The sequence below is a fragment of the Nannospalax galili genome, unplaced genomic scaffold (assembly GCF_000622305.1).
Source record: "Nannospalax galili isolate Female #2095 unplaced genomic scaffold, S.galili_v1.0 scaffold332, whole genome shotgun sequence".
In the NCBI taxonomy this organism is placed as follows: Eukaryota; Metazoa; Chordata; class Mammalia; order Rodentia; family Spalacidae; genus Nannospalax; species Nannospalax galili.
In genome coordinates, this window is record NW_008333794.1 from 652616 (window position 1) to 674498 (window position 21883).

Here is a 21883-nt window from a genome sequence, read left to right on the forward strand (position 1 = left end):
ACTCAATATGTAGACCAGGCTGGCCATCATGATCTCACAGAGACTTGACTGCCTCAGCCTCCTGAGTGAGTACCGAAATTAAAGGTGTGTACCACCATGACCAGCCTATGATTTTTTTTTGTCTTTTTAAAGCAGGGTCTCCCTGTAGCCCCAGTTGTTCTGGAACTCACTATGTAGACCAGGCTGGCCTTGAACTCACAGAGATCCGCCTGCCTCTGCCTCCCAAGTGCTGGGACTACAGGCATGCGCCACCACGCCCAGCTTAAAAAATATTATTTTTATTTTATGTGTATGAGTGTATAGCCTGCATTTATGTGAGCGCACCCGTGTCGTGCAATGCCGCAGAGGTCAGAAAAGGGCTTCCGATTCCCCTAGAACTGGACCTAGGGACGATTCGTAGCCACCGTGTGGGTGCTGGGAATCAAACCCAAGTCCTCTGCAAGAGCAGTCGGTGCTCTCAACCGCTGAGCCATCTCTCCAGCCCCAATTCTTTAAAAAATATTTTTTATTATTTTTATTTTATGTGTATATGTGTATTGCCTGCATGTAAGTAAGTGTACCCATATCATGCATCAGATCCCCTGGAACTGGAGTTAAGGATGGTTGTGAGTCATCATGTGGGTGCTGGGAATCAAACCCAGGTCCTCTGTTATAAGGGCAGTCAGTACTCTAACTGCTGAGCCAGCTCTCCAGCCCCTATGTCCTCATTCTTTATAGCAGCCTTTCCCATTATAGTTCCTGTTCCCTTTTAAAGTATAGTCATTGTGAACACTTCTTGCGGTACACAATTTCCTCATATGGCCAAGACCACATCCTCTCTCTGAAATTGTCCCTGTAGAAGGACTGATCTTGGTTTTTGCCAGGAGTTTTTGCTAAACTCAAGATACATTTCTGTACCTTGTATAGTAAAAACTTAGAATCTGTACATATGAAACTGGACCAGGGGGTATAGGTCTAAAAATTCCAGCTACTAGGGAGGCTGAGAAAGATTCCAAGTTTAAGGTCAGTGCCAGGACAGTTAAATATGACACTGCCCTTAAAAAGTGTGTATGGGTTGGGGAATGGCTCAATTGGTAAAGTGCTTGCAATGCAAGCATGAGAACCTGAATTCCTATTCCCAGCACACACAAAAGCCAGGCACAATGGCACACACCTGTAATCCCAGCCCTGGGGAAGCAAAGATAGGAAGATCTCTGGGGCGTGCTAACCAGCCAGTCTAGTCAAATTAGTGAGCTCCAGGTTCAGTGAGAGATCATGTCTTTTTAAAAAAAAAAAAAAAAAAAAAAAAAAAAAAAAAAGGTGGGTACAAGTGGGAAGGAAAAAAATTTAAAAGATGGGGCTGGGTGATAGTGCAGTGGGTAAAGCACTTATCCTACAAATATAATGACCAGAATTCAGATCCCTAACTCCCAAGTAAATGATGGGTAGGTGTGGCAGCTCCCACTAGTCCCAGCACATGGGAGGCTGAAAGAGGAAATCTCTAGAGCAAGTTGGCTAACTAAACTAGACAAATCAGCAACTGTGGGTTTAAGTGCCTCAATATATAAGATATAGAGCAATGCAACCTCTGCCCTCCCATACACATGTGTACTAACGTGCAGACAGGGAAGGAAGGAAATAAGGTAAAGAGCAATGAAGGGTGACACCCAAAGTCAACCTCTGGCCTCCAAATGCACACATATAAACTCAAGCCCTTATCCTTTAGACATATACTGCAGTTTGAAGTCAGTATGCATAAAAATTCCTTTGTGTTGTGAAAGGGACAAAGCCCAGGGCCTTGCACATGTAGGCAAGTGATATATGACTGAGACATATCTCCAAACCAAAACACTACTTTCAACCTACATCATGTAGACAGCAGAGCCACCCCTAAAAGAAAGTGGCTGTCAGGACCATACTTGGGTAAGCATTTGACTTGCCTCTAGAGTCTTAGTCTCCTAAGGACAACTGCCCTGGAGGTAACAACAGACAACATTTGAGCTTCAAGTTCAAGACTTCAGGACAGATGTGAACATAACCAAATAGACCTTTTGGCACCAGAGTCATATGCAAGGAGATCAGTAACGGCATCACAGAGTACTATACCCCCAGCTGGCCTAGAACTCTATGTATGTAGCACCAGACTAGCCTTGATCTCACAGAGATGTACCTGTCTCTGCCTCCCAAGTGCTGAGATAAAAGGCATGTGCCACCATGTCTGGCTAGATGTCAGGTTCTTTTTTTAAATATTTTATTATTTTCACTCTGTGTATTCATGTATTGCCTGCATACAGGTGAGTGCACCTGTGTCACGCAATGCCCTCGGAGGACAGAAGAGGCAGTCAGATCCCTTGGAACTGGAGTTACAGACAGTTGTTAGCTGCCATGTGGGTGCTGGGATTCAAACCTGGGTCTTCTGCAAGAACAGTCAGTGTTCTTAACCGCTGAGCCATCTCTCCAGCCCCCAGGTGTCAGGTTCTTAACAGGCCATTCTCCAAAGTCATTGTAAGGTCTCTAGGAAAATGACACGTAGGCTGGGAAACTGGATGTCATGGTCACAGAGCTAGAATTGTCAATCACTTCACTGACAGGGTAAAAACAAATGTGGAAGCACTTGGGAGGCAGAGGCAGGTGGATCTCTGTGAATTCGAGGCTAACTTGGTCTATATAAGGAGTTCCAGGCCAGCTGGGGCTACAGGAAGACCCTAACTCCAAAAAATAAAAATAAAAGAATGTGGAAGAGCTGGAAAGATGGCTCAGCTCTTGGTTCCTCTTGCAGAGGACCCAAGTTAAGTTCCCAGCATCCACATCAGGCAGCTTACAACTGCCTATAACTCCAGCTGCAGGGGATCCATTGCCTCTGCAGGCACTTTCACATACCCTCCCCCACATATACATATGTTTAAAATAAACAAACAAATGTGGCATTAGATAGATGGCTGTGGGCAAAAGCTTTTCCTGTGCTAAGTATGAGAACCTGAGATTGACTCCCAGAACCCATGTATAAAAGCCAGACATGGCTGGGTGTGGTGGCGCACGCCTTTAATCCCAGCAGGGGCAGGGGCAGGCAGATCTCTGTGAGTTCAAAGCCAGTCTGGTCTACATAGCAAGCTCCAGGACAGCTGGGGCTATCTGTCTCAAAAAAGACATGCAGCAGGAGCAGAGACAGGAGACTCCCCACAAGCTCACAGGCCAAGAAGCCCGGTACATGTAACTAAAAAACAAGAATAAGACCTTGTCTCAAAAGCAGGCATGGTGGATGCAGGCTTTATATCTCAGCACTTAGGAGGCAGAGTCTAGCAGTTATCTGTGAGTTCTAGGCCAGCCAGCCAGGACTACACAGTGAGACCCTCTCAGGAAAGAGGAAGGGAGGGGAGAGAAAGAGGAGGGGGGAAAGGGAAAAAGAAAGGGAAAAGGAGGGAAAGGGAGAAGAGGGAGGGGAGGGGAGGCTACAGACATGATAGATTTTTAAGTCAGAAAAATGAAAGTACTACTTTAATATTTGCTGTAAGAAGGAAAAACATGAAAGATTTCTGACCTGAAGTACTGGTTAAAGACATTAGAAAAGGGATAAATGAAGACATTTTGGAATGCAGTAAGGACCTATAGGTTGACAAATCTGTCAAAAAATAAAAACAAAAAACTACCAGACAACAAATAAAAAGCCTTTACATATGCTTTGCAATATGAATTCAAATTTAGAGTTGGAAGTCTAGCTCAGTGGAAAAGTGTGTGCTCAACATGTTTGAGGTCCTGGGCTCCATCCCCACCACGGCCCCAGTCTAACTTGAACTAACTGCCTCATATTTTATCCAAAAATCCTATCTGCAGCCAATTATCCAAGAACATAATAGTGGTATTTGAGGAATAGGAAAAGGCCTAGATGTGAAAAGTTGAAAGTTTCAATAAGTTGGGCCTATGAGATGGCTCAGTGGGTAAAATGCTTCCCACATAAACCTGACAATCTGAGTTCAATCCCCAGAACCCATGTAAAGGTGGAAAGAACTGATTTCATAAAGCTGATTCCAGATGCACACTTTGGCATGCACACATCTCCCTCACACATAAACGATATTAATATTTTAAAAACAATTATTCAATAAGGGGATAGAAAGAATGGTTAGCAGTTAAGACTGCTCTCCTAGAGGATCCAATTTCAGTTCCCAGCACCCACATCCAGCTTGATGGGAACCTCTGCCTTCCAAGGGCACCTGCACTTACATGCACATACCCACATACAGATATGCTCATAGACATATAATTTTTTTTTTTCGGTCTTTTTGAGACAGGGTCTCCCTGTAGCCCCCAGCTGGTCTGGAACTCACTGTGTAGACCAGGCCTTGAACTCACAGAAATCCACCTGCCTCCACTTCCCAAGTACTGGGATTAAAAGTATGCACCACCATGCCCAGCACAGACACCTAAGTTTTTTTTAAATCTTTCATACATAGACACACACGAAAAAGACAAAGTTTGGCTGGCAGCTGAGCAGTAGCTTACCTGCATGGTAACTAGTCTATCATCCACCATCACCTCCTTGGTCAGAAAGTCTGCTCCTATTGTGGCTTTGTACTGGTTACTGAACTTCTTATTCACATACTGGTTCATAAGAGATGTCTTGCCAACACTGAAATTGGAGAAAAACCACAAGTCTAAGTCAAATAAGGGATTGAAACTAATTTTCCCATCTACAGTTTTAAAAGAAACTAATCTAGGGCCAGGGATATAGTACAGCTGGTAGAGTGCTTGCCTAATAGTCCTGAGTCCCTAGGTTCAATCCGCAGTACAACAAATAAAAACAGGCTGGACAGGTGGCTCAGATATTAACAGCACTGGCTGCTCTTCCACAGAACCTGAATTTGGTTCCCAGCACCCACCCACATGGCAGCTCACAACCATTTGTAACACCAGTTCCAGGGAAATCAAATGCCATCTTTTGGCCTCCATGGGCATTACACACAGGTGATGCACATACATCCATGCAGGCAAAACATGATATACATAAATTAAGTACATCTTGAAACAAAACCCACAATAATAAAACCCCATTTTTAAAAAAGGAGCCTGCCTGCCACAACAGAGCAGGTGCCATCTTCCAGCTAAGGGAAGACCCAGCAATCTTCCTATCATCATGTGCTGCAAAGTTTATAGTTTTCCTAGGATATTAATACAGGGAGAGGGGCCAGCAAAATGGCTCAGCAGATAAAGGCACTTGCCACCAAGTCCAACAACCTGAGTTCAATCCTCATCAATCCCCAGGATTCACAGGGTGAAAGGAGAGAACAACTCCTACAAATTTTACTCAACTTTTACACATGCACCATGGCATGTGCATGCCATGTACACAAATTAAATACATAAATTTAATTAAAATAGGAGGAAGGATCAGCTAAGTGGCAGAGTGCCCTGGATTCCAGCTCAGCATCACAGAACAGGAAAAAAAAAAAAGAGAAAACCAGGGGATAGATGTGGATCAGATGATAAAACAGTTTACCTTGACTTTGAGTAGATCCTCAGCTAACATGACACCTGCTTGAAGTTTAATGTCTACAGCAGAGAAAACACAAGTAATGTAACCAAAAAGAATGTACCTCAAAGCATATTCCTCCAAGCAGATGTCCCAGTGGACTTGGGAGGGAGGCTGAGGCAGGAGGATGATGAGTTTGAGGCCTCTATGGGCTGTACAGTGAGCTCAAAACTAGTCTGGGCCACATGTTTTTGAGACCTTGTCTCAAAAATAAAACAGAGCAAAGCACAACAATAAAACAGGACCAGTGGGGGGGCTGGAGAGATGGCTCAGAGGGCAAGAGCACTGGCTGCTCTTGCAGAGGACCCAGGTTCAGTTCCCAGCACCCACATGGCAAGAACAATTGTTCCAGTTTCAGGGGATCCAACACCCTCTTCTGACCTCCACAGGCATTGATTGCACACATGGGTACACTTACATACATGCAAAACACTCATACACATGTTAAAACAAAACAAAACAAAACAGGGCCAGTACAATGGCTCAGCAGGTAAAGATGCCTGTTGTCAAGCCTGACAACCTGAGTTCAATCCTAGGGAAGAGGATGGAAGAAGAGAACCAACTCCTGAAAAGTTATTCTCTGACCTCCATGTTCAAACATACATGTTTGTGTGCACCCACACATGTACATATAGAGTAATAAAAATAAATAAGATGTAATTTTTTTTTAAAGTCAAGGGCTGGGCAGGTGCAAAGGCAGAGGCAGGCATATCTCCAGGCCAGCCTGGTCTACACGTAAGTTCCAAGCCAGCTAGGATTATAGGGAGACCCTGTCTCAAAAACAAAACAAAAAAAACATCAAAGCATGTTCCTCTCAAGAGAATTTTCCTAAGAAAATTCACCAACAATGTGTTTTGGTGAGGAAAGGGCAGGGTCAAGGTAGAGCACTAACGCCTTCCTTATAGCCAGTACCATCACCATGGCTTCCCACAAAGGAACAAATTCATACACAGAGGACCTGGAAATAGGCATCGTCTATGGTAGTAGTACTTGGCTGGGGTATAGCCACTGAGCACTTGCCTAATGTATAAGGTCCCATCCCCATTACTGCAGCAAACAGAACCTACAGTGGAGCAGTGGTGAGGTCTGTGGTGGATCAAAGGCCCAATGATATCTTCCAGGAAACTTTGGGCACCACACCTCTAAAAAAAGCAGTATCTCGCCAGGCATGGTGGCACATGCCTTTAATCCCAGCACTCGGGAGGCAGAGGCAGGCGGATCTCTGTGAGTTCAAGGCCAGCCTGGTCTACATAGTGAGTTCCAGGACAGCTGGGGCTACAGGAAGACCGTGTCTCAAAAAGACCAAAAAAAAAAAAACCCAAACAAACAACAACAACAAAAAAAAACGGTAGCTCCTGACAACATTGGGCAGGAGACACACAGACTGAGACATTACCCAACTGGTCTGCAACTGAGGAGACAAAGAAACACTAGCTTATTTAAAGTTCCTCAAGCAATTCAAATAGGCCAGAGAAGACAGAAAAATCACTGACTCTTAAGGAAGGGAAGGGAACTTTGAAACACAGACACACCTGCTTTTATTATTTTTACTGCCTTCTTTATCAGAAACAGGGTCTATGTTGCCCAGGCTGGCTTCAACCTTCTGGGCTCAAACAATCTTCCTACCTCAGCCTTCCAAGTAGCTGGGATGGCAGGCATGTACTACCCTGACTGGCTTACATTTTTGCCTTTTGTTTCCTGTCACACTGTAGTCTTTCTTAGCTGGCCTGGAACTCCCTATGTAGACTAGGTTGGCTTCAAACACAGAGATACCCTTGCCTCTGGCTTCTGAGTGCTGGGACTAAAGGTGTGAGCCACCATGCCTGGCCTAGCTTACTGTTTTTATACATAAGCCTCCAGTGAGGCAAAGCCATCATGAGTTACATGAGCTATCAAGTCTGAAAAACCTACCAGAGAATCTTAATAGCCATTAAAGAGTTTACTAGTTGATGAGTGCAAGATCTAGAAACAGCACCTAGTTCTCTGGTCCTGGTTCTTCTACATACAAACCTTAGTCCCACAACAGGAGGAAGGCAATGTACATGTGTGAAGAACCCACACCTGGGTAGGCAGGGTACTAGTGGCAATCGATCCACATGAGCAGCACTTCCTAGTCTGGCCATCTTGGACAGAAGATCCATAAAAATAACCATCATGTGTTGGGTTCAGATTGCACCCCCCCCCCCATAAAAACATGCTAAAAGGGCTGAAATAGAATTCAGTGGTAGGCTGCCTGCCTAATATGCTCAAGGCGCTGGGTTCCATCCCTAGGAAAACACCCCCCCCCCACCACACACACAGACCTCATGGTAAAACCCAAGGAACGAAGGTTACATACTAAGAGATCATTCAAATTTCCACTGTGCCAACAAGGAGAGGTCAGACCCAGAACAGAATGTGGAAGGGCTGAAATAGAATTCAGTGGTAGGCTGCCTGCCTAATATGCTCAAGGCGCTGGGTTCCATCCCTAGGAAAACACCCCCCCCCCACCACACACACAGACCTCATGGTAAAACCCAAGGAACGAAGGTTACATACTAAGAGATCATTCAAATTTCCACTGTGCCAACAAGGAGAGGTCAGACCCAGAACAGAATGTGGTCACAGGCTCTCTAAGGACAATGCTCCAAGCCCATCTGTGAGCTCAAATTCATGAGAAACACTTACCCAGAATCTCCCAGGATGATAACCTTCAGTAACACTTTCTTCCTAGAGGTCATCCTTCAAGCTGTGGGAGGAAGAGAGCACAGTAAGCTGATGAAACACCAAGGAAGAACTGTCTCCTACACAGCTGCTCTACTTAGCCAAGAGCACAGCCCCCAGCATTAACACAGGCTGCCCCCATGTCTGATTAAGGAACAGCATTCCTTAATAGAACTAGGAACCTGTAAGGCTAGCCAAGACAGCAAAGCAAGGGCTACAAGGATGCTGCCCTCCTATTCAGGTGCTGGATCCATCCCTGGGATCAGCAACTGTGATTAATACTCCAAACAAACTCAAGAGCTCAGCACGTGAAGATTTGGGTCTCTGTGTAAGCATCACTCAGAAAGGTAACCACTTTAGCAATCCCCCATACCCCCATCTATTCTGTTTGCTACTTCAAAGCACTTATCACAGAGACATTGTATATGTGGTACTTACCTTCACCCTTTTCTAACAGTCTCCATGAGGGCAGTTTTACTCTCTGTTTGTGTGTTTGGTGCCAGGTAAAAGCTTACCAAACATAGGGTTAGAGGATGAATACCTCAACAGCGCTGCTCTAGGACCACCTTTCTCCAGAAAATCAGGCCGCCTCCCCTTCCCCCACCTCACATTATATAAGATGCTACCCTTGGTTCACACTTACCATACTTGATCTAGTTACAAAAGGGGACTCCTGCCTTAATTACTCTCAGTTGCCAGAATCTAAGTCAGTGACTATCAGAAAATGGGTGGGTTTCAGATAAACGACTTGCTACTTGAGTACTGCATTGTAAGTGATTGATAAATTGGCTACTAATGGGGCTGGAGAGATGGCTCAGCAGTTAAGAGCACTGACTGCTCTTGCAGAGGACCTGGGTTCGATTCTCAACACCCACATGGTGGCTACAAACTGTCCTTAACTCCAGTTCCAGGGGAATCCAAAGCCCTCTTCCAACCTCCGCGGCACTGCAGGTACACTCACATACATGCAAGCAACACACTCATACACATAAAAATAATAAAATATATATTTTTAAATTGGTTACTAAAATAATACATGTCCCAAACACAGGTGACTAGATAACAGAACAGAGAGGCTGGAGAGATGCTCAGCAATTAAGAGTACTGACTACTCTTGCAGAGGACCCAGGTTCAATTCCCAGCACTCACATGGCGGCTAAGAACCATGTATAACTCCAGTTCCAAGAGATCCGACACCCTCTTCTGACCTCCCAAAGCACTGAATGACTTTGATGCATGCACATACACATAAAATAATAATAATAACTAGAACAGAGTCTGGCAGTCAAGAGAAGAAGAGGAGACCACAGTGGTAGGGCCAGCTGTTGTCAACTGCTGTTTCTCAACAGGTGGTACTATACCAAGACTACAGACTAACAAGAGATACTGGACCTGACTAGACTACAAGGAAGGATCAGATTAAGAACCTGTAAAACCTGAGTGTTAGCACCCATCTCCAAATGGTAGGACAGAACTAACCCCCAAAAGCTGTGCTCTGACCTCCACATACAAGGTGTGGCATGTGCATGCACCCTTGATAATGAGTAAAATAAATGTAATTTAAAATTTTATTTCTAAAGTCGGGGGTGGTGGCGCACACCTTTAATCCCAGCACTCAGGAGGCAGAGGCAGGCGGATCCCTGTGAGTTCAATGCCAGCCTGGTCTACATAGTGAGTTCCAGGACAGCTGGGGCTACAGGGAGACCCTGTCTCAAAAAGACAAAAAAAATTTCTAGAGATATTGTCACATACACATCCAGAGATATGCATTATTCATCTCTTACGTGTCTCTCAATCAAATCACAGAAGATCTGGCTGTCTCAAGTGCCCAAAGAACCAAGTCTATGAAGATACCACCTCTCAAGCCTGGTGATGCCGACCAGGGAAACAACTACTAGTGCTGGGTACAGGCTGTACAAGGGTGGGCTGGAGTCCTCAGGGCTTGCTTCTTTCAGCCTTCTGTGACACCTAGAACTTTTCTATACCCTAACCAATATGTATGTGGCGCCTCACTCATTCCTACATTCCCCCAGGGACTGTTCTTGACTAACCAAGGTTTAAATGTCTCATCTAAAGTCTGGCACCACTTTTCCAGCTAGAAATTACACTATGCCTGTAAGAAAAGTTTTGACTCGAAGAGCAGAGTAAGGAAAAGGATAAAAAGAGGCAAAAAGAAGATGAAAAGTTTTGCAAAGACTTTTTTTTTGAGGGGGAAGGGTGCCTTTTTTGAGACAGTGTTTCCCTGTTGCCATAGCTGGTCTGGGAATCACTATGTAAACCAGGCTGGCCTCAATCTCACAAAGATCTGCCTGCAGCTTCAAAGACATCTTTATTAAAAAATATTTTATTTGGCCAGGTAGGGTAGCGTATGCCTTTAATCCCAGCACTCCAGAGGCAGAGGCAGGTGGATCTCTGTGAGTTCAAGGCCAGCCTGGTCTACATAGTGAGTTCCAAAAAAAAATTTTTATTTTATGTGGCGTTTATTACCTGCATGTGTGTAAATACACCCATGTCATGCAATGCCCAGGTCAGAAGGGGTGCCAGATCCCCTGAAACTGGAATCATGTGGGTGCTGGGAACCTAACCTAGGTCCTCTGCAAGAGCAGCCAGTGCTCTTAACTGGTGAGCCCCTCAAACACATTCTTGAAGAACATTTTAAAAAATTTCTAATTTGGGCAAAGGAAAAGGGATCTTCATAACTTAAGTTTCTTAGTAAGCTTCTTTAACATATTAAATTTCAAGAATATCAAAAAGGAGCTGAAGAGAGGGGCTCAACAGATAAAAAGTGCATACTGCTCTTGCACAGGACCTGAGATTGATTCCCAGCACCCACATTAGGTGGCTCACAACCATGTGTAGCTCCAGCTCCAGTAGGATCCAACACCTCTGGCCACCAGACACTCATATGCACATACCCATGCAGACACATAATTTAAAAAATAAATCTCTCAAAAAAGGAAGAACTATACTTTAGGGTCCATGCCAATGTACACCATTTCTCTCCCATTGGGTCTCTGTCCACAGGACGTGCCCATGAAGCACCTAACATACTGACCCCACTAAAGCAGTGAAATATGGAACCTTTGCCAGGCATGGTAGCACACGCCTTTAATCCCAACACTTGGGAGGCAGAGGCAGATGGATCTTTGTGAGTTTGAGGCCAGCCTGGTCTACACAGCAATTCTAGGTCAGCAGGAGCCACAAGGAGACCCTGTCACAAAGACGGGGGCAAAAAAAAATGGAACCCTTGAGTTATTTTTTTCCATCTAAAAACTACAGAAACCACTCAAAGATGCTGCCCCAAAGTAACCTGAATGCCCACAATAGCAGGTGCATTATCTCCATCACACAATTTGGTTATTTCAATACCACCATGTTATTAATGCAACAGTTTTGTGGAATGAGGAATCTTGTGCACAACACCTCTGAAGGTAGGACACTACTTTGTGGTAGAAGGCCTGCCTAGCTTGTGCAAGGCCCTGAGGTTTCATCCCCAGCGACAAAAGGAGGTGGGGGAGACATAGAAATACCTCTGAATTTTCTGTTTGTGGGGTGAGTTTCTTGAGAGGTAGCAACAGATCCAGAAGGGTCTAGAAATGGAGAGATCTTAGACTCACATGGTCACACACACTGGCTGCAGCGACCCATCAACAGTGGGAGTTCTTCCAGGACTCCACTCAGCACATGGCTCAGGCCCAGAGACACCAGAATCAACACTCTGACTGGAAGCTCTTATTTCTAAGGAAAAAATTCCCTTCCAGCTGCCCAGACTCCCCATGAAGGACATATCTAGCACAAGCCAGGTGGGTTTCGACATCCCATGCAACATACTAACTAGGGAACATTTTGCCTTTACCAGCCCTGCTCAGAAGCACATGTGACACCTGCTTCCATTAGCTCCCAGAGAAGTATCTACCATATAGTGTATAAAAGGATGTTTCAGTGAAAACTTGCTGTGGTTTTGGTCTAAGATCAGTTTGTGAAAGAATGGGGCAGAAAGATAATACGAACATGAATTTGGACTTGTATTTCTGAGGAGTTTGAGATGGAAGGAGACAGCAGCATCAGCTATTTCCATCCCTGGCTAAAAACAACTGCTAAGAAAGAGGGCAGTAGCAGAAGGGGCTGCTGGGACCTCTTTGACAGACAGCCATCAACAAACCAGAAGGTGAAACAAAGGGAGTGCCAACAGCACACTCAAGCATGGAAGAAAAAGCACATCAGAAAATGTAAAGAAAAGAGAAGGTGTGACTTGAGAAAGAACATAACTGAAGGGTCAGACACAGTGAGCAGCTGGCTGTCAGGAGGACCAAGGAAACAGTTGGGAGGTAGACAGGTCTGAAGGCATGGTCCAAAAAAGCTGGTGGCTTGACATGGCACAGAAGAGCGATTGTGTTGAGAGAAATAAAACAGTCCAACCTTACAACCGTTCTCCTGGCTGTGCCTCACTCCCAGTTCTAAACACCTAGTCTCAAATGAGCATGCCACCAAGTTCTCAAACCCCTTCTGCTGTGTGCTCTAGACAGTACTCCCCTACGAGGGGCCATATTCTTCTGGACACTAAACCACCACCACCTCATCTTATCATATTGGATTCAAGACTGCATGTCCAACTGGGGCAGAGAGGTAGGGCAAGGCCATGCTATTCTGAAGGCATTTTCTCTTACTAACTTCCCAAGTTCGGCAGTGCTGAGGGAGAAAGCTTGGAGAACTACTGTGGGACAGTGGCTGATACAGCCTTCTTCCTTTAGACACATTTTTAGGTGGCTGCAAGCTACTTGTCTGTCTTGAGAAAAGGCAGGCAGACAAGTCTGGACAAGAAAAAGGAAACGTCTCTGAAGCAGCAAGAGCAGCAGCAATACCTATGCTCACACTTAAAAAAGTAGAAATGGGCTGAAGAGATGACTCAGCAATTAAGAGGACTGGCTGCTCTTGCAGAGGACCTGGGTTCAATTCCCAGCTCCCATATGGCAGCTAACACCCATCTGTAAATCCAGTTGTTACAGACGCCCTCTTCTGACCTCCACTGGCACTGCAGAACACGGGTGTACTTACATACATGCAGGCAAAACACTCATACACAAAAAATTTTTTAAAAATTCCACTATGTAAGTTTAAACATGTCTCTGCTTTCATGTGAATAAAGATCCTAAGTAAGATAATACACAGAAAATTGCTAGCATTTCATCTAACAGAAGAAGTATATCTCATGGGGCTGGAGAAATGGCTCAGTGGCTAAAAGCACTGGCTGCTCTTGCAGAAGACTCAGGTTGATTCCCAGCACCCACATAACAGCTAACAACTGTCCCTAACTCCAGTTTCAAGGGATCCAACACCCTCTTCTGACCTCTTCGGGCATTGCACCACACAGGTACACTTACATACATGCAGGCAATACATTCATACATATAAAATAAAAATAAATAAAAATTAAAAACAAAAGAAATACATCTCACACGAGGGCTATAGTAATTTAGACAGAAATCATGTTTTCTAATCACTAAATATTAATCCATCTTCCAAATCTCACTACTACAGTCTCTCACCAACTTTATAATTTCTGCTCCAACCATAGGTCAGTTCATTGCAGTTGCCTGCTGCTAGTTATCTTTACATTCATGTGTGTACTTCCCATGCATCATATGCTTTTAACAAATACTGTAACTCATGTTTAGCAAGGATTCTTATCCACTGAGGAAGCTATAGCTTTATGACTCTAACTGGCCAGTATCAACAGGAGAAAAAGAAAGCAGTGCTGAAAATATGGGCTCTGGTCTCCCAAGTAACACTTCCAAAGACCAATCTGAATTCTTACCACAGGCACCTAACCCTTTAAGGACACAGTTAAGACACCTGGTCCACAACACCACACCTCCTGTGCAGTGTTCTAATGAACAGAAATAATCACCTGTCTTTTTTTTGTTGTCTTTTTGAGACAGGGTCTCCCCGTAGCCCCAGCTAGTCTGGAACTCACTATGTAGACCAGGTTGGCCTTGAACTCACTGAGATCTGCCTGCCTCTGCATCCTGAGTGCTGGGATTAAAGGCCTGCACCACCACACCCAGCTTATTTATCGTTTTTATTTTTTGTGTATGAGTGTATTGCCTGCATCTGTAAGTGCACCCCTGTCATGCAATAGAGGTCAGAAGAGGGCGTCAGGAGCTAGAGTTAAGGACGGTTCTTAGCTGTCATGTGGGTTCTAGGAATCAAACCCAGGTCCTCTGCAAGAGCAGTCAGTGCTCTTAACCACTGAGCCATCTCTCCAGCCCCAACCTGTCATTCTTCTACCTGCTGCTTTCTTGTGCAGCTTGGTAATACCCTTCACCCACATGACATCCCTCTTGGTTGGAGAGGCAAAGTATCTCTATCACCAGGCTGAACAATGCAACATGGTTCTGGATTCCTAGCTTTTGAGTTACCTACCTCACCTGGGAAGCGATTTATTATGTCTCTTTAAAAGCCTGCATCTTGGAGACTGGGAAGAGTGCTCATTCAGCAAAGTGCTTGCAATACAAGCATGAGGGCCTGGATTTGGATCTCCAGAACCCACATAAAAAGTTAGGCACAGCTGGGCATAGTGGCACTCATTTTTAATCACAGTGCTCAAGAGACAGAGGCAGGTGTATCTCTGGGAGATAAAGGCCAGTCTCGTCTACATAGCAAGCTCCAGGCCAGCTGGGGCTATAGGGAGACAGTATGAACAGATAGGAGAAGGTGCAATGAGCTTAAGAAATTCTATTTAGGGGGCTGGAGAGACGGCTCAGTGGTTAAGAGCACTGACTGCTCTTGCAGAGGACCTGGGTTCGATTCCCAGCACCCACATGGCAGCTATGAACCGTCCTTAACTCCAGTTCCAGGGGAACCCGAAGCCCCTTGTGACCTCTGAGGCATTGCATGACATGGGTGCACTCACATACATGCAGGCAATATACTCATACACATAAAAATAAAAAAAAAATTTAATTAAAAAAAAGAAATTCTATTTAATTCTGTAAGGCAACCATATGGGTCATATATACTCATTCTCAAGTACAAACTCAATAGGAAACAATTGGCAGAATACACACACACAAACCACATACCCTGATGAGACTGATAGCTAAAATATATTAAGAACAACTCATAGCATGAAAAATAACCCAATCAAAAAGTGGGCAAAGAATCTGAACAAAGATTTCTCAAAAGATATACACCAGCGTATCAAAGGGATAGATACTAGAACCCCAAGCTCACTATAGCACTATTCACATAGTGAAGAGATAAAATCAGTCTAGACACCCAACAAATGGATAAGTAAAATGAGGTATAGACCAACCATAGTAGAGCACACCTGTAATCCCAGCATATGGGAGGCGGAGGCTAGAGAATCAGGAACTCAAGGTCATCCTCAGCTACCTAGAGTGAGTTTGAACAGCCTGGGCTTCATAAGACCTTGTCTTGAAAAACAAACAAAAGCCAGAAAAAGAGGAGCCAGCAAGATGGTTCAATGGGTACAGTGCTTTCTGTGAAAGTCTGACCATGTGAGTTCAATTCCTGGAACCCACTTACAGGTAAGAAAGAACTGACCCCACAAAGTTGTTTTCTGACCTACACAGGCATGTGTGGTATGTGCATGCATACACACACGTCGTAATTTTTTTTTTAAGCCAGAAAAGAAAAAAGAAAGGAAGAGACACACATACGTACATACCAGAGTGCTATTTGGCCAAAAAGAGGAAAGAAATCTGTCATGTGCTACAAAATTGATGAACTGTAAGACACACTTGTTCTGTCAGGTAAAAAGGTAGAGTTCAAGCTATCCTTAGCTTCACAGCAAGGTCTAGGCCAATCTGGGCTACATGAGACCCTGTCTCACAACACAAAAGAATGGCTGTAGTAAATGATGCAAAATGTATCATCAAGTCTGCAAGTGTCAAATGTACAAATTACAGGGAGCTAGAGAGTGGCATAGCACTACTACTAAGGAGAGCAGTGAAGGGGGAAAGGGGGCTATGCCAGAAGGACATACAGAGAAGGGCTGGAGACTAACAAAGGACAGTCTGAGGCAAGGACGGCTGAGATGAACGAGCTCAAAAGATGAGGGAAAAGCAGGGGCTTGGTTGCACACACCTGTAATCCCAGCACTTTGGAGGTAGAGGCAGGAGGAACATGAATTTGAGGCTAGCCTGTCCTAACAGTGTCACAAAAATGTTGAGGCTTGCTAAGGCCAGGACTGCACCTGTGCTGTCCCTCCCCACCAAATCCTTGCTATTCTCCATTAAATGTCCTAGACAGGTTTCTCCCTACACAATGGCTTCTCACACACTGAACTGAATGAAAGGCTTAAAAGAGGGGCTGTCAATAGCTACTGGGTCCCCAGGGTATCTAAGAGTCCTTCAGTTCAAGGGATAGGCCAGGTAGAAGGCCACTTTTCTTCTTCAAAAGGTCAGTTCATGGCATTACATCCTCCCAACGACTTCATCCCCCAAATATCCATATGTGAACATGATCAATGGAATCAAACTCTGGTCACAAAGTATTTATCCCTCTGTCATTAAGAGGAGGTAGACTGGGGGCGGGGCAGTGTCTAGATAAGCTAGTGCCAGGAGAAATGCAAGTTAGATAACAGAATCCAAATACGATCATTTGACAAAAGGTCTGAAAGTTCACATACATATATGGCCATCATACTCAGCAAAGGTTTGAAGCAAAAAAAAATTTCTAAATACGGGGTTGGAGAAACAGCTCAGTGGTTAAGGGCACTGGCTGCTCCTGCAGAGGACCTAGTTTCGATTCCCAGCACCCACATGGTGGCTAACAACTGTCTGTAACTCCAGTTCCAGGGATCTGATGCCCTCTTCTGACCTCCAAGGGCACTGCACAACGCAAGTGTATTTACATACAAACAGGCAACACACTCATACACAAAATAAAAATAAAAAATAAAATATATAAAAAAAATTTTTTTTCTCAATACATCAGCCATAAATATCTAAGTGGTGCAAGTGTGGCTCTATGGTAGGGCACTTGCCTACCATGTATGAGGCCATGAGTTACCCAGTATCTAACTAAATACACATGGGGCTGGAGAGATGGCTCAACGGTTAAGAACACTGTTCTTGCAGAAGACCTGGGTTCCAATCCCAGCACTCACATGGCAGCTAACAACTGTCCTTAACTCCAGTTCCAGGGGATCCAACAGCCTCTTCTGTCTTCCGCAGGCATTGCACAACATGGGTGCACTTGCCTACATGCAGGCAATACACACATACACATAAAATAAAAATAAAAATAAATAAATACAACACCCCCAAACCTCCAAAGCGTATTAGCAAACTATACCTAAAGTTCACAAGGAAGTCTAGGGGGACTCTGGTAGAATAGGCCTACCAAGAGCTTGGGATCTGAGCAGTTTGGGCTCAAATCAGGGCTCAATTTGCTACTAGCTGCAAGCTGAGGCCAAACAATTTGGCTTCCCTGAACCTTACATTGAACCCCTAAATCTATAGAAGGTAGATGATGTCACCTCTTTGAGCTCATATGGACGTATAAAGGAGCCAAACACTTGTGACACATCACCTGCAAGTTGCACTTCCTGGCTGGCAAGCACAGCAGCTATTCCTTGAATCCTAGAGCAGCTCTCCACAGGTTCCTAGGGAGATGCTGAGCCTGTATGAACCAGTGGGCACCACAATTCTTGCTGAAGATGAATATCTCACCAAGGACATGGTCACCAGATACTGATTAATCATGTTACCCCCAACTTTTGTTTTATATTGCTTGAGGTTTTTGTTTTTGCTCTTTGTTTGAGACATGGGTCTCCCCATAGCCCCAGCTGTCCTCAATCTTATAGAGATCCACCAGCCTCTGCCTCCCAAGTGCTGGGACTAAAGATGTGTACCACCATACCTGGCTTGCTTTGCTTTTTGAGGTAGTCTCCCTAAGTAGACCAGGCTAGCCTTGAATTTCTAACAACCTTCCTGTTTCTGCCTCCCAAGTGCTGAGGAACACAGGTATGAACCACTGACTGGCATACATTTCCTCTCTTGACATTGACAGATTAGGGAAAGAGCCAGCAGAGCTTTCAGGTTCCCTTTTTAAAAAAAAAATTTTTAATTATTATTTTTATTTTATGTGTATGAGTGTATTGTTTGTATGTAGGTAAGTGTACCCATGTCATGCAATGCCTACAGTCAGAAGAGGGCATGAGATTCCCTGGAACTGGAGTTACAGATGGTTGTTAGCCACCATGTGGGTGCTGGGATCCAAACCCAGATCCTCTGCAAGAGCAGCCAGTGCTCTTAACCACTGAGGCATCTCTCTAGCCCCTCAGGCTCCTTTAATAAGCTGCCAGCTCAAGAAAAGCACTTGCTTTATCCATGCAAAAACAGTTAACAGCACATCAGCAGCAGCCTGGTATAGCAGCACATGTCTGAAGTCATGGCTATGTGTGAGGCTGAGATGAGAAGACTATCTGAGCCCCAAAGTTGATAATAAAGCCTTTCTCAAACAAAGTAAAACCAATTCCAACCATGCAAACAATGGGGGAAAAAAAAAAAAAGGCCTCAAAAAACAAAACAAGGGGCTAGAGAGATGGCTCAGAGGTTAAGAGCACTTGCTGTTCTTCCAGAGGACCCAGATTCAATTCCCAGCACCCACATGGCAGTTAACAACCATCTGTAACTCCAGTTCCAGGGGATCTGATGCTCTCTTCTGGCCTATGTGGGCACTGCTTGACATGGGTGCACTTATATACAACACTCATACATGTAAGATAAAAATAAATAGAATGCTGAGCGTGGCGGTGCACGCCTTTAGCCCCAGCACTTGGGAGTCAGGCGGATGTCTGAGTTCAAGTTCAGTCTGGTCTACATAGTGAGTTTCAGGCCAGCTGGGGCTACCCAGGGAGACCATGTCTCAAAAACAAAACAAAACAAAACAAAAACCAAAAAGAAAACACAAAAGAAAGAAAAGTGACTGAGGCCTTAAGTTTGATTCCTCACACTACAAAAAATACAATGTTGGACATTCTTGTAATCCCAGGCTGAGACAGTAGAATCATGAGCTTGAGGCCGATCTGGGGTACAAAACAAGACCTAGTATCAAAACCACTACTGACTAGGTTAGAGAGATGGCTCAGTGCTTGAGAGCACTGTCTGCTCTTAAAGAGGACCTGAGTTCAGTTCCAAGAATGCACACAGAGGCTAACAACCATCTGCAACTCCAGTTCCAAGGGATCCACTGCCCTCTTCAGATCTCCATGGACATTGTACGACACAGGTGCACCTACTTACATACAAGCAATACACTCATACACATAAAATATTAAAAAAAAAAAAAAACACTGATCAATCACCCAAACTGCAAAAGAGACCACTAGGAAAGAGAGTAACAGAATTTTCAAAGGGTGTTTTAATATGTTTTGCTTTTTTGTGTATTTTTGTTTCGCTGGTTTTTGAGTCAAGAGTGTGGCTAACCCAGGTTGACCTTGAACTTCCAATTATCCTGCCTCAACCTCTCAATTACAAGAATATGCCACCAAGTCTAGCTTTTCAGTCTTTATTCTAGAAACAAGGGCTCAGTACTTTGAAGCTCCAACTGGTAATACTTTTTTTAAATTTTTATTTATTATTTTATGTGTATGTGTGTATTGCCTGCATGTAGGTAAGTGCACCCGTGTCATGCAATGCCCGCAGAGTACAGAAGAGGCTGTCCGATCCCCTGGGACTGGAGTTACGGACAGTTGTTAGCTGCCATGTGGGTGCTGGGATTCGAACTCGGGTCTTCTGCAAGAACAACCAGTGTTCTTAACTGCTGAGCCATCTCTCCAGACCCAAAGTGGTAATACTTCTAACTGCCCAGCACTTTAATATTCTGCTGAGAGACTGAGGTTTCTTTGCTTTACTGGAAGCATCCTTCTGGAATGCACATATAACAAAGGGCATAAAGAATGCTCCACACAAGAACAGTACACCAGAGGGGCTGGAGAGATGGTTTAGGAATTAAGAACACTGGCTGCTCATCCAGAGGGCCCGGATTCAGTTTCCAACACCCACAGGGCAGCTTACTGCCTGTAACTTCAGTTCCAGGGAACCTCACACCCTCTTCTGACCGCTGCAGGAACCAGGCACTCATATAGTACACATACTTACATCCAGAAAACATACACACATAAAATAAAAGTACATAAAAAAAAAATACACAAGGGCTGGGCATAGTAGAACATGCTTTTAATCCTGGCACTCTCTAGGAGCTGCCTCTGCCTCCAGAGTGTTGGGAGTAATGGCGAATATACCCACAGGCTTTAAATCTCTTTTTTAAAAAAACAAAAAACCTTTTAGGCAACTGACTTGTATCCAAGGCCAGGCTGGACTATGTATTGAGTTCCAGGCCAGACAGGGCTACATAGAGGGGCCCTGTCTTAAAAAACAAAAACAAACACCCCCCCCAAAAAAAACCCATCAGTAATCATTTAATCTATTTCTTTGTTGGTCTTTTGAGATAAGGTCTCCATATAGCCCCAGTTGGCCCGATACTCCTATGTAGACCAGGCTACCCTCAATCTGTCAGAGATCCACCTGCCTCTGCTTCCAGAGTGTTGGGAGTAATGGCAAGTATCTCTCAGAGATCCACCTGCCTCTGCCTCCAGAGTGTTGGGAGTAATGGCAAATATACCCCATGGGCTTCAAATCGCTTTAAACAAAAACGAAAACAAAAAAACATCCTGTTAGGCAACTAACTTGTATCTAAAGACAAACCAGTACTTACAATGGTTGGAAAAGTGGTGCTCTAACAGCTAGACAGCACTCCTTATTAAACAAGTTCTTCCTACCCAAAACAACCAAATGACATCAGAAACTGACAAATTAGTGGCCTTGAGTATAATGGCATCAATGCTGGGAATCACAGTACAGTCAGAGCCTCTGTTCTCAAGCACCAGAAGCTGACAGAACTAGGATGCAGACACACTTCATCTTTCTGGGCACCTATAGGTAAACCTGGTTCCTCCCAGGTTTAGCTACCTGCCCAGGCCAACCCTTATCTGCACAAAGCCTGTCAAATTGGTTTCTTTGGCTTTCACTGCCACAGCCACCATCTCTGACTGGGCACATACATATTACAACCATACAATTACAGCTGTAAGCCCAAATAATATCTCTTAGATATCATTTTCTTGTCATTCCCTTCTAAATACATACTATGGGTAGATCATGATAAGAAGCATGGCTAATGTGAAAAGGAATACCACAATCCTTTCGCTTTTAGCCCTAAAGTTCTTCTGCCAGGCCTCCTGCATAGTACCATGTCCTAGTTTGTTCTTCATTGCTGTGACAAAATACTCTGATCACTACCAACTTGGGGAGGAAAAGGTTTATTTGTCTTACATCTCCCAGGTCACAGTTCATCAGGGAGCCCAAGGCAGGAACTCAAGGCAAGAACCTGGAGGCAGGAGCTGGAGCACAGACCATGGAGGAACTCTGCTTACTGGCTTGCTCCCTGTCCCCTGCTCAGCCTGCTTTCTTATGCAACACAGGCCCACCTGCCCAGGGGTGGCACCACCCACAGTGGGCTGGGCCCTCCCACATCACTCATCAAGAAGATGCCCCTCAGGCATGGCCACAGGCCAGTCCAATAGAGGCAATTCCCCAACTATGGCTCCCTCAACCCAGGTGTGTTAAGTTGACACTAAAGCTA

General features: G+C 44.6%; 1 protein-coding gene across 1 annotated transcript in view; it reads right to left on the reverse strand.

The window, feature by feature from the left end:
* Rab7a (RAB7A, member RAS oncogene family) overlaps positions 1-21883 on the reverse strand; it is a 50959-nt gene that overhangs the window by 13388 nt on the left and 15688 nt on the right. Inside the window, exons 2-3 of the mRNA XM_008828550.3 lie at positions 8174-8234; positions 4480-4606 (exon numbers count right to left, since the gene is read on the reverse strand). Of these exons, the coding sequence (XP_008826772.1) occupies positions 4480-4606; positions 8174-8226 (180 nt within the window). The 5' untranslated portion in view covers positions 8227-8234. The remainder of the gene's footprint in view (positions 1-4479; positions 4607-8173; positions 8235-21883) is intronic.